The sequence below is a fragment of the Balaenoptera physalus genome (assembly GCF_965194825.1).
Source record: "Balaenoptera physalus genome assembly, chromosome: 4".
Taxonomy (NCBI): Eukaryota; Metazoa; Chordata; class Mammalia; order Artiodactyla; family Balaenopteridae; genus Balaenoptera; species Balaenoptera physalus.
The window spans coordinates 23,355,007-23,369,068 of record NC_138891.1 but is presented as its reverse complement, the minus strand read 5'-3'; the positions used below and the strand labels follow the sequence as shown (position 1 = coordinate 23,369,068).

Below are 14,062 nucleotides of genomic sequence, written 5' to 3'. Positions count from 1 at the left end.
CTCTAGGTGACCTTTCCCAAGGTCCTTATGTTCTCTGAGTCTTAGTTTCCTCATCTGCAAAATGGGGATAATAATCACAGCCACACCATAGGGTTGTTAAACAGGAGACAAGCCAGAGCTGAGCACAGCGCAGGAACTCAAAATTGGCCGCTAGTTCTGGTGACAGCAAGAACCAAGGGACTCTGAAATGAGATGATGTCACGTGAGTTTTCTGTCTCTTTCTTCAGTGGCCTTCTCTTGTTTTTTTCTCCCCACTCTGGTGTGCCTCTCAGAGAGGTTAAAATGACACTGTTTTTACTCTAAGACCCTTGTCAAATTTTCTAATTAATATAACTTTCAGAATAAGATTCAGCGTTAAAATTGTAACTCAGTTATACTGTGTTTCCACACATGAATGCCTGAATTTTAAAGCTGATTTCATCTGTGTTGTCTTTAAACCAATATACCCTCATGTCAAATGAACTCCAGGTCCTAGAATCATCTTTTCTTGATTTTTTAATACAGGCAATGCAAAGAGACACCCTGTTAGTCATCCCTGTGTGTCAGACCATGAACCATATGACTTTGTCAAAACAAACTCAAAAATGGGGTATAATTCAATAAGCATTAATTATTGACCTTCTCCAGGACATGAAGTAGGAGGAAAGAGAAGGGGAGGAGAATCTGTGACAGCAGATTGTCCTTACTTTCTGCAAACTCATGCCCTAGTAGCAGGTGGAGATCTGCATTAATAACTCCAATGAGATGTTTCCCAAACAGTGCCCAAGAACACTATTCCACAAAGAGTGAGTTCCATAGTGGAATACGATTGAGAAGCATAGGTTAAGTAATGTCAAACTGATTGGTTTCTTGGCGGGCTTTTGAGAGCTTTGAATAAGCAAATGTGCATTGTGACTCTTCAGTGTGGTGCTGTGGGGATGGTTTATGCAGTTTCCCAAACTGGACCTTGGCCTCCTTGAGGAACCTGTGGGACGGAGCTTCATGAACCCCTCGGGAAATGCCACTTGAATGTAAAGCAGACTGTGCTAGCACGTGCCTCTTTCTCCCAGCAGCAGAGACCCCCAGGGATGCAGAATAATTTCAACACAGACTTTATTAAGAGAATTTGTATTAAATTAGACCAAGCTTATTAAGTGATGGCATGTATTCCAAGTCTCTGAGCTACTTTTAGTGTCTGGCAAAAAAAAAAAAAAAAAAATGACCTGAAAATGTACAGCAGATCTCAGGTCCACATGTGGCTCTAATTCCTCTTTGTCTGAGGAACAGATGCTATTGATTACTGCAACCCTCAGGGTTATTTCCGCTTTTTTATTCCTTTCTTGGCCATTCCTATTCTTTGCCTTGGCTCCTCCCCAAAGCCACAATGGGAGTTCTGTATCTGTCCCTTAACAGGTTCTAATTTTTAGAACCATCCCCTTCTTTATCTCCCACTGCTTTATTTGTTAAGTAGGGGGTAGGACTCAGCCAGACCAGGAGCTAGGGTAGAAAGCCCTCCTCATCCAAGACCAGAGGGTTGCCACCATCAGGAACGGGCAAAGCTAGACACTCTAGGAAGGTCAAGGTCCAGAGCACTGGAGGAGAGGTCCCAGCAGAGGCAGGGATGAGGTGGTCTCTGGGGACAGAGCCACAAGCAGAGAAGTCTGTGATGAGCTCCCCCAAGAGCAGATGAGGCTCAGGCAGAGGGCAGGGTGGTACTTACTGGGGTGCATGTCTAGAACTATGTTTCTTCAAACATGTTCAGCCATTTCATTAACAGAACTCTTGCCCTGATTATCATACAAAATGGATAAAACAGAGTTGCTCTGGTTGTCGTGTTGGGGGAGAGGTGCCCTGGGGTGTCACCTGCTGAGACATCTCTCTGAAACCCCGGGGACTCCCTAAGGCTGTGGTCTGGCACATCAGCAGCCTTCCCGATTCACCCCCACGACAGCTGAGTTACAGGCCCTGTTTGGTTGGGCCCAGTGTAGAGGTCCAGGCACAAAGCAGATGTGATTATACAGTTTTTACCATATATGGATAGAACTTGAGTTTTTGCTGTAAAAAATGGATGAGTAGGAACTCTAAGGAAAAGGACAAATTAATTAGTCTTTTAAACAATCTTCTCCAATGGCATGACCCAGAGAGTGACAGGGACCTGGTATTTGTCCAAAGGCAGCTGTTTCTGAGTCAGTACAGACTGATCTTGGCCAGGAGAGAGGGTCTGATTCCATCCCCAGAACACTGACACGGAGCACAGAGGTGATGGTCAGGTGGCATGCAGCGGCCACACAGAGGAAGGAGGACTTTCTTGAAAGGCGAGGTCCATCCTGACTTCAAAAGCCCTTCTCAAGAATTAAAATAGGCTGTCTGCTCTAGGCCGTACTGGCAACATTTCTTAAGTGTAAATGAAGTCTCAATTTTTTTTTTTTTAATTACTGGAAAAAATACCAATGAAAATAAAGTTCCACCAATTACTTTGGCTTTCCAATTCACGAACAGGGCACAGTAGGCTAATTGGGGCTGCAGGACACCGCCCAGCCTCAGTGCTGGAGCCAGTTCCCGGGAGCAAGCAGCTGCTAGCACATTATTTTCTATCCTCATTGTTAAACCCCGACTGGAAATTTCACAAATGGGAACCAGTTCCCTTGCCAACCTCAAAAGTACTTGAAAAACTCCCCACGATTACAGACCCAAAGGAGTTCGTTCACACAGCGGGCTTATAGCGTGTATATAAGTGGACTTCGGAAGGTTTAGAAACATGCCGAGATAAAGGCTGCATTATAGGCCATCAATTTCACAGTGCCATGTCCTATTGAAAGACCTTTTGATGTCTCCTTCCAAGACAAAAACATGGCTCCAGGGAGCATGTAAATATTCATGAGAATCCAAGTTCCTAACAAGGCAAGATGGCGTCCTATGGTCTGGCCTCAACTCCTTATCTCAGCCTCCTCTCAACTCATTCCAGTCCATGCACGTTACAGTGATAGGGCATCCTGGGCATGCTGACGTCAAGCTTCTCTGCCATGCTATGTGCTGTTGCCGTCTTTATCTTCCTAGCGAACTCTTTCTCATCCAATAAAGCCCAATTTTAAAGATTTTAAAGGATTTTTCTCCTATGCTGAAAATTCACCAATAGATTATCATTCCCCTCAGAGAAGATACTCAGATCTTCTCCATGCCCAGAAGCCTGGATGATCAGGTTCTCTCCTATACCATCAACCCCATCTTCCAACACTTGTCTTCTGACTGACTCTTCTCCAGCCTCAGTGACCTTTTTTCTCACCTATAGATGGACCTGGGAGGGCAGGGTCTGTGTGTGAGCATTAGTCCTGGGGAAGGGGAGAAGGTCATTGCATGCAGGGAGCCACAGGGAAGATGGAATCACAGAGGCCAGAGTGTACTAAGGTCTTGCAGACAATCTGCCATATTGGGTTTAGGTGCAAGGAGCAGAGAAGGAGGTGGAGGAGGCTACCAGCAGATGTTTTCAAATTTACACATTCATTCAACTGAAACATGCCAAGCACACTCCATGGACCCATCACCTAATCCTTGTAATAAGGAGTAGGTATTACTCTAGATTAAAAAAAAAAAAAATAGATGAGAAAGTAGGAGTTCAAGGAAGTTAGGGATTCTGCTGGGTCCACACAGCAAGTAAGTGGCAGGGCTGAAATTTGACTCAAACTCAGATTTTTTTATGACTCCTAAGCCTAAACTCTTTTTTCTTGTTCTGTAGAGGGTCAGTTGAAGAAGTATACAGCAAGAGATTAGCAAAGAGAATACAGAGTTTCTGTGGCGTTTTGATTCCAGAGTTGTCAGATATCTCAGAAGGTAAAGGGTTTATAGCATTTGTATCAATACACATCAGTTCCTGCATTTTCCCAAACACATAATCACATCAACAAGATGACCAATCAGCAACAGTGGCAGCAAGCCACAGTGGAAGGAGAACAGGCTTTGAAGAGTTGAGGTTGGGCAAATCTGATGGGGTGACCTTGGGTAAGCTACCTCACCTCTCAGACCCTCAGTTTCTTTATCCACAAGTGGGGACTCACTAGTGCTTTCTCACAGGACTGTAAATATCCATGTACATAAAGGGCCTCCTTGCAACAGTGGCTCTTAAAGTTTCCTCCAGGAAATGACATAAGGCACTTCCACTCACATTTAATTGGCCAAAGCAAGTCACATGGCCACACTTTACTCCAAGGAAGAGTGGTCCTAGCATCTATCTGGGAAGAGGACAGAAATACTCAAACACCCTAGTAACCGTTCTTTCTCCCACATTCTTTTAAAACATTTTTAAAAATATTTATTTATTTATTTATTTATTTATTTATTTTGGCTGCATTGGGTCTTCATTGCTGCGTGCGGGCTTTCTCTAGTTGCGGCGAGCGAAGGCTACTCTTCATTGTGGTGCGCAGGCTTCTCATTGCGGTGACTTCTCTTGTCGTGGAGCACAGGCTCTAGGCATGTGGGCTTCAGTAGTTGTGGCACACGGGCTCTAGAACCCAGGCTCAGTAGTTGTGGCGCACGGGCTTAGTTGCTCCGCGGCATGTGGGATCTTCCTGGACTAGGGCTCGAACCCGTGTCCCCTGTTTTGGCGGGTGCATTCTTAACTACTTTGCCACCAGGGAAGTCCCTCTCACACATTCTTTTAAAATGAACGTATACTTTGGTTTGAAAAGAATTTTTGTGGTATAGATTTTAAATAAATTGTCATCAGGTATAATACTAGAGCTTCTATTTATGGAGTGACAGTGTCGTCTTCAGATGTGGCCTAGGTGGATATGGAGGAAGGAATCAACTCCCAGAGAATGGAGTCAAGGATCACAAAGAACATATCTCACCCTAGGGCAGGGGCCCTTACAGCATCTGCCCGGAGGAATTTCAGAATTGCTGTGGACCGAAGACTGCTGTGTTTCTCTAACTATTCCTCTTACTTAGTGGAAATGTTTTTTGGTTATTCTGCTTCATTCCACTGTTGTATAGTGTGTGTGTGTGTGTGTGCGTGTTTGTGTGCGTGTGCGCATATGGAGGGGGTGATGGCTGTGGTGGTAGCAAATACTTCTTCTTGTTGGTGTGTAGGTCTCCAGATCGAGTGGAGCCACATCTGGGCCAGATATAGAGCCTCCTATGCATCTCAACCCAATGAAAAGATCATCGGGAATCACTCAGAGAACCTGGACATTGAGCTTGGAGCCAGTAACAGGTGGGACTTAGAGGCTGTCTCATTTAGAGAAGGGTGGTTGTGTTTTTAATGTGGGAAGGGCAGTCAAACGAATATCGCTGACTAAGTGGACAGACCATAGTGTTCATCAGTGTTGTTCATACAATATTTCCAGTTTTTCTTCCAGATATATTGTAGATTTCACTTCCAGGCTTTATTGGAGTTAGGTGTGGCCATATGACTTGCTTTGGCCAATAAAGTGTGAGTAAGAATGATTGGTGTCACTTGTAGGCAGAAGCTTTAAGGGGTTGTGCACCATCCATCATGCTTTCTTTTTCTTCTTTCTCAGAGTGCAGCACTGTGGCTGCTCTGTCTGCTTGGGAAAAGCAGAGAGGAACCCCCATTTTTCTGCAGTGAATATGAAGTGAGAATTATTTTAAGTAACTGAGAACTGGGGCTTGATTGTCACTGCAGCACAACTTAGCCTATTCTAACTGATCCAAAGAGATCATCTTAATTCTTTATAAAATCACTTTATTTTGGTGGGGCTGGTCTACCCAGTTGGCATGTAACTGGGAAAAAGTGGTTTCAGCTGGCCTTGTTAGAGTTGGGAGCAGGTTTCCATTGCAGGCTGGGGTGACAGGGATCCAGATGTGGTCCCTGAGGGCCTCTAGGGAAGAGTAGTGGTAAGGTTCATGGTGAGGACATGACTGGGGTCCCCTTATCTTATGGGCAGCATCCAAGCTATGTTCCAAAATATCCACGGGCTGACTGGTGGTGCCCAGCTGGGGCACTGAGCCACACAAGAGGGCCATCGCTCTAGCACAGCTGTGTTCAGTGACTAATGATTCCTGTGCAACCTCTGAATCAGTGCCTTGCTATACTAATTAGTTTCATGGACTCTTGCCAGATGACACAGTCTTCCTTTCCTGTTATCCTGGGGAATTTTGCAATACTGAGGAAGCTCCTATCACGTTCTACTGAAATGTTTGAGAAGCTTTCTACTATCATGTGATGTACATCAGACTTCAAGTAGGTGACTTCTGCTCAAAAACACACTCTCTCACTCAGGCATAAAAAAGAATGAAATAATGTCATTTGCAGCAACATGGCTGGACTTAGAGATTATCACACGTGAAGTAAGCCAGACAGAGAAAGACAAATATCATATGATTCGTTTATACGTGGAATCTAAAAAGGAAAGATACAAATGAACTTATATACAAAACAGAAATATACTCACAGACAAAGAAAACAGACTTATGGTTACCAAAGGGGAAAGTGGGGAGAGGGATAAATTAGGAGGTTGGGATTAACATATACACACTACTATATATAAAATAGATAAACAACAAGGACCTACTGTATAGCACAGGAAACTATACTCAGTAGTTTGTAATAACCTATAAGGGAAAAGAATCTGTAAAAGAGTATATATATATGTATACATATATATCTCTGAATCACTTTGCTGTACACCTGAAACTAACCCAACATTGTAAATCAACTATACTCCAATTAAAAAAAATACACTCTCTTCTGTTGCCTCATTCCTGCTTTGTTTCCTTCCCAGATTTTGTGTCTCTAGTGCTCCCAGGGCTGCACCATTTGCCTTTCTTGTCATCTTCTCTTGCGTGGGGCTGCCCAGAACTCACTCTTAGTCCCAATGCAGAGGGGCCTATGTCTCCCCTAGAGGGAGCCAGCCCTCTGAAGGCTTACTCTTATACCATAACCCACGTTTCCCCTAAGCCCCCATGGCAAATGATCAAGGTCACAGATCTTAATAACTTTCAAAGAATCCATCAACACGAGTTCGAGTCATCTCAAAGTGCTAATCTGCTTATTTGGGGAGCATTTTACTTCCCCTCTGCTCTCCCATTGGTACTTCAAAACACCCCAGCTGCTAAGGGAGCAAAAACAAAGATGCCAACAAATCTGAGTGGGGAATAGAAAGGCTACCTGCATGCTCAGAGTGCTGGTTTTCCTGCTTCCAAAGAGGAGATTAGCCTGGGTGCAGGGACTGGAGGAGAGGCAGCAGCAGAGGAAATGAGGAGGGAGCAGAGACCTTCAAGCGAGAAGGCAACAAGGAGCCTCCATCCCTGGGGAGCAGGGAAGGGGCTCAGAGCTTAGCAGAACTTGAGAGTGGCCTCTCATGGCCTTGAAACTATGGACAATCCATCCACCCCCTCCGTCCCACATATTTGTGAGTTCCCAGAATAGAGGGTTGGGGTCTTGGGCAGTTTGATTGGGAATAAAGAGAGATCCTTGGCTCCTGACCTGTGTAGCAATCAGCAGAGCCAACTGGCAATTTTGTTATAAGATTACACATTCAGCCTTCTTCTTACACAGCCCCAGTTTGAAACCGGATAAGGTTCCAGAACAATAAAAGGCATTAGCAACTCAGAGGCAACCTAAAATTGCTCATGTTGACCTAAAATCAAAATATGGTCTCAAGCCAAGTGCTTTATTATTATACAAGCTTAGTGCCTGGATTCATCCTTATTTTTATAAGTCCTGTTTTATTAGTAAGAGATAGAAAATTTTCCTGGCTGATTCTCATACCACTTGCTTTGCCCTTTTCTCTGTCAGTACCTTTCATGGACTGTACACAGATGGGCCAGGAAGAAGGTCTGGACTTAGAGTTACCTTGCCAACAAGCGCCGACCGTAAGTTGCATGGCTATGTGAGATGGATGAATGGGCCAATCGTTGGTCACCAGATATGGTTCATACGTTGCTCCATCCATGTATAAGGTAACCACAGGAAACTCCACATTGATGACATAGTAATGCCATTCTTTGTCACAAATCTAGTGGAAAGAAAGAGAAGCAACACTTAAAATTGAATATGCAGTGAAACATCAAACAGACTGTTATTCTAATTATGAAAGAGGGAGAAGAGACCTTTAGATCAACAATGTTTATTGCGAAGAACTCAATGAACATAATGGTTGATATGCACTGAGGTTGTAGAAACTCAAATCAAATGTGATGGGACAAACTATGGAGTAGAGGAACACCTGAGAAGCTAATCATCAGGTGAATATTTGGCTATGGGAAGATTATCTTGGTCACATAATTACCAGCTCTCTAGGCTGGCAAGTTCTTGGTGGACAGGTGGAGGTGTCTACTTAAATTTGCTCTTTATGAAATTTTTCTTAGTTCTTCAATAGAGAAAGAGTAAAATTGAAATTGTTTTTCTAAGCTCTGGGATGGATGGAGCTATAAAAAGAAAGATGCTAGATTGGAAGTAGAAATGAAGAAGAAGATAGAGAAGGGGCAGAGGAAGGGAAAGAGAAAGAAGAAAATAGAAGAGGAAAAAATGAGGAGTTAGAAAGGATCAAGGAGAAAGCAATGACCATGGGAAGAGGAAGAAGAATGAGTTTCAGAAGAATAGGAACCCCCCCCCCCAATTCCTTTGTCTCTATATTAAGGCTTGTCTGAGAAGTTGTTGTAGTCTCACCCTCCCTTCACCCCAAGCAAAACAAATTCTGAGACAGACAGTCTTCCCGAGAGGACTCAGTTTTATCCTTCCTTAGAGTCCCTGGGGAGCTAGAGAAGAACAACAAGTGGGTCCTCCTGGCTGGACTCAGTGCACAGCACTCTTGCACTCATGTCCCCTCACACCTTTTGCACCTATGATTTCTGGTCTTAGGCCTGGGAATGAAAACCTAACCTTAATGGGTGGGCAGAGACATTGGGGGCCAGGATAAAGTCACAATTCCTGACCTCAAATACTCAACTCCCACAGCATGATCCAAAATAGAAACCAATATGGCACGTCTTGGGAAAAGAGATAGGAAGCATAAAAGGTGACAAGGCTGGGGACGGGAGCCCCCTCCCTCCGATCCCCTAAGCAAGTGTCTTGGAAGTCGCATTAGGCTCTCTCTCCTCCCCACTCCCTCTCCCTCAAATCCCTCTGTACCCTGTGGAGTCCACCTCGGAAGTGTCTCTCATCTGCGTCCTCTTGCCTCCATTGCCCCTGCCGTCTGTGGCAGCGGAGACAGATGGGTTCTGCATGAAGGTGACCCCAAGTGAGGACATCAAAATCCTCCCTACACCCTGCTCTGGATTAAATGTGCTGTTTCTCATGAATAGATAACATGAAAAAGGATGCTAAATGATCTTTTCCCTTTCATTCTGGAATAAGATTTTTTCCCCTTAATGTTCTTTTTATACGGTTCTGTCTCATGTCTCAGAAAATTGCTCCTTTTGAAATCCATTAACCTGATAAAGCCTGATGAATATTTTAGGGGCCCTTGGAAGTTTAGCAGGAGGGGTCCAGGCAGATGCCTCCAAAATCCTGTTACACTTCACTGAGTGTACAGCTCAGTACCTGATACATCTCACTAGAGGTCCTAATTCTATTTACACCCACCTTCTGCTTGATGCCTGAGATCAGACACTGGGCTGGGTGCAGGGATCTTGGTGTGGGTCTCTGACACAGGTGAGGCTGACCTAGGGGTGTAAGTGTGGCACGAAGGAAGATCTGAAGACACAGTCTAGGGGTGATAAAAGAGTGGGGAACTAAGGAGAGTTCTGAATGAGGAAGCATCTAATCCAAGGAGACCCAATGCACGCTGGACTTGGGGTTTGCCATCATGGATGGCCAGTCAGAACATCCTGGGGATGGTCTCTGAGGCATCAGGAAACCTCTGACCAGTCCCAGGGTGGAGAGTGGACAGATGGCAGTGCCGTGACCCTGTCCACACCTCACGCCCTTTGAAATATAGGCAGAACACGAGAGCCAATCAGGCAGCACTGGGGGTCTCCCCTGCCCAGGCCACCATCACCACTCTTCCAGTGGCCTCCCTCTCGGGCCTGGCTGCCATGTTGAATCCACGCACTGGCTGACTCTACAGCACTCCGCGTCTGCCGAAGCTGGATGGAGGCTGGTCCTCTGGCCCGCTTTCTTTCACAACACTTACAGCATTTTTGCAGGACAATACAAAAAAATTCCAAGGAGGAAGCAAAATAAGTCCGTAGCTTAACAGGAGTAGCAACCCCTGTCAACGTTACAATCTTCTCCTAGGCATCCCCACATCCCCCAGCTTTTCTGAAATGTGCTCCATGAACAGCAGCCCTTGTGATGTCCCACCTAAAAACAGTGATGCTGAACACCAAGCCTTGGTTTTTGTTTCTGTTTTTTCATTTCCCATGTCATTAGCCTATCCAAGGTCCCCAGCAGCCTCAACGTATACACCTGTAACAATTTTTCAACCTTTTCGGAAAACGGAACTTTTCTATTTATAGCATTCCTATAAGCATCCCATGAAACAACAGTCGGGAAAGGTCTATTTGGAACACACTGTACATACAACTTGAAAGTTTGCTTATCTCACTTAACATCAGCATTAAAATGCCTTTACTATCTTCATTTTTAGATGGCTGTATAATATGGATACACTACATTATACTATACTATATTTTATACTTCATTATTCCCTTATTCTCAGGTATTCATTGTGTACCAGCAATTATGAATGATACCACAATGAATTTCTTTTTGCATAAATATTTGTCTGCATTTCTGATTATATCCTTGGAAGAGATTCCTGGAATGAAATTACTGGATCAAACGTTGGAGGTATTTTTGAAGGCTCTCAACATACATCATCCAATTTTTTCCTGCAATAGTTTGTGCTTATTTATGCTCCTGCCACACAGTGTGAGACTGCTTGTGCATTGTACCTTTACCACACTGAGTATTTAAAAAAATAGAAAATCCTGGCAATTTGGAAGGGGAATACGTTTTATCTTATTTTAATATGGGTCACAAAAGATGGCAAGATTTATATTTTCCAAGGTCAGAAGGTAGGGCCTTCTGGGAGTGGGGAGCAGCCTGAGCTGACCTAGACGTAGTAAAGATTGAGAGCTTCCCCAGTGAGCTCCTAACTCGGCATCCAAACAGAGGCTATCAGTCGGACTAGGCTTACTCCTGCAGACTTCTTGCACCAAGTAATCTATGAAGGCAGCTAAAGGAAACGCCTAATTAGGGTTTCATAAATGTGGATCTATGATGAGAAAGAGACCCGCATTAACCCTCTGCAGGGACAAACTGTAACTGAAAAATGATCAAGCCAGGAGCCAGCAAAAATAACTGTGTCAAGGCAATGGCTCCACCATGAAAGGAGGAAATTAGGCAAACTGACCTTTCCTGGGGGGAGAGAGGAACTTTTATTCCTGATTGTGCATGAATCCCTGGGGAACCCGGCCGGCACCAGGCACGTCCAATGTCGTCCCCAGAGACAATGCCCAAGCCCTCAGCTGGACCAAAGACACTTTGCCCTCTGGAAACCTGCAGGTGTGTTCCCAGGGTGGCTGGTGGCAGCTGCTGTTTAGCTGGGGAGTGAATCAGAGACCGAGGCCCAGGGACAAATGCTGAGGAAGGGTGGATAGCAGGGACAATGCCAAGGAGGTCTGAGTTGGGAGCAGGCTGGTACTCCAGGGTTGAGTTGGAGACTGGGGAAGCCTCCCATGAGAGGGGAGGAGATCAGGCTGCCCACAAGCTGGTCCAAATGTCCTTGAAAGGGCCACGCTGGAAGTTCTGAGTTGGTTTTCCTAGGAAGTCAGGTATTTTTGAATGCAGTTATTCAATGTGAGATACATTTACCTATGAACCAATGTGCGAGGGAATGTACTAAGGGCTGCTTGGGATGCAGCACTTATCAGATACATGCTTTGCCTGCAAGATTTTCAATCTGGGGCAGGGCATGGTGGTTGTGGTTAGGTATCAAATACACAGAAGACTCAGATGCAATCGGAATTGAGATAAGTCTTACAGACAAGGTGCAAAGCACTGTGAGATCCAGACTTCTGGTTGGGAGAAGGTGGCATTTAGGGTGGCTAAAACTGTTAAGATTTCATTAGGAATAGATGGCAAGGAAAAATTCCAGAAAAATGGAGCAGAAACCTTTTACTCCCTCATTCATCTGTCCTTTCAATTGGCAAAGAAGCTACTAGGTTTGGGGCAAATGGAGATTCACTCATTCACTCAGTCCTATAGACATTTACTAACTGCATATCTTGCTTTTTGAAGAAAAGAAGGCACCTGCCCACATGGAGCTTCCAGTTCAGACACAGAATTGACAGAAAGGCTTGTAACAGTTGTGACTCTTGTCCACAGATTTGTGCAAGGCACAAGGGTGATGCAGTGGAGGGGGCGGGTGTCTGATTGCACTGGGAGGAGGGAAGGAGCACAGACACAGAGCTTGGAGGGGTCACGTTGGTTTGGGCAAGGTGAGGAGTGGGAGATGAGGCTGCAAGGATAGCTTGGAACTGAGGCCAGAGGACTTGAACAGCTTTTCTTCTTTAGGCAACAGGACTTATGGGCGTTTGGGGGCTGGAGGAGGATGGTCGTCATAGCAACAATCAATCTTGGAACATGCTTCTCAATGTCAAAGCAGCTTTTCCTCTTCTTTGTACTATTTAATCCTCACTGCAACCCTATAAAGCAGGAGGACCAGTTCTGTCTTAGGCAGAAAATTATTAGAAAATGCAGGGAAAGAAATGACATGGTTTCTAATCTCAAGGCGTTTCTATTGGAAGTTAAGTGAACCACAACCCCATGGTGGGCTTCCCCGCTTGGCCTCTCTTCTTTCCATTCCATACACAACCACTGGCTCAGCTTTGCATGCAGACTGCCAAATCAGGATCTTGAGCAGATACTTATCTTCTGAGCAATGGACTCACATGTCAGATTGCCCCTGAATGGCCCACTAGATGTTCCACAGGCACTTCACACTCACCATGTCCAAAATTGAGCTCTACAGCCCCGTGCTCCAGCCCTGCCTGCTCCCTATTCTGTGTTCCCTGCCTCAGCAAATGCTCCTCCATCCGATCTGTCATCCAAGCATTGCTTTCAACTTCCTCCCTCTGCCCCTCCCTCCAGCTAAGTTACTGCCAAATTCTGATGATGTTTCTTTTGTCAACTCTCACCTCTTCACCCTCACTCCTACTCAGAACTTATAATACGTACTAGAGAGGGGAAAGGCTGAGAAAGTGTGTCTGGGACAGGCTGTCACAAGATGGAAAGCATTTCAGCAGGGGGAGAGGACCAAATGTAGCAGGGGAAGGGTGGGAAAGCTTTGGTATGAGTGGGGGGCGGACAGAGTGAGGGGCTGCCCTGGGGCTGATGGTAGTCACAGAGTGTGGTGAGCAGGGCAGCCAAGGAGGGGGTGGGGAGTCCATGCAGGTCGAGTCTGGGGGTCATGGGTTGGATGTCACGCCTGCTTTAGGAATTTCTGGGGAATCATGTTCTGGACTTTGGGAAAATACGTAAAGCTTCCTAATCCTCAACTCCTTCATCTGTACAGTGAGGATAATAATAGTATCTACATCGTAGGGTTACTGTGTGAAATGAGCTAAAATAAAGCATCCCCAATGCTTAGAGCATATTTTCAGCCTGAACAAACATGGAAACTCTTTTCTTTTGCAAATACACTGAGATGCTGCACAAACTATAACAACAACAATAACAAAATAAAACAAAAATAAGAGAATTAGAAAGGCTCAGGCTATCAGCCATGGTTTCGAAGCCCACGAGAACGAGGAATGTCTCAGGTCCCCTGTGCAAAGAAAACTCTAGTTGGCATGTCTGCATACAGCCTGGGACTGTTTGAAGCCTGGGTCTTGGGACAACCACTGACATCAACCTAAGGATGCTGGGAGGAAGCCAGCCAACCTCTCTGACACGCGTCTCCTCTGAGATGTTACACCCCCAAGCCTACTCTAAGCATGCGCATTGGCTCCAAGTGTAAACAGCCCACATGGTGTGGAAATCCGGAACTCAGACACTACTTTAAAAATACATCCTTGGGAGTTACCTGGTGTCCATTGGTTAAGAATCCTCCTTCCAATGCAAGGGATACAGGTTGGATCCCTGGTCAGGGAATTAGGATCCCACATGCCGTGGGGCAAC

General features: G+C 45.2%; 1 protein-coding gene across 1 annotated transcript in view; it reads right to left on the bottom strand.

Moving 5' to 3' along the window:
* The window catches only part of CLSTN2 (calsyntenin 2), a 641,924-nt gene that overhangs the window by 41,265 nt on the left and 586,597 nt on the right, over positions 1 to 14,062 (bottom strand). Inside the window, exon 9 of the mRNA XM_082461191.1 lies at positions 7,790 to 7,952. Within this exon, the coding sequence (XP_082317317.1) occupies positions 7,790 to 7,952 (163 nt within the window). The remainder of the gene's footprint in view (positions 1 to 7,789; positions 7,953 to 14,062) is intronic.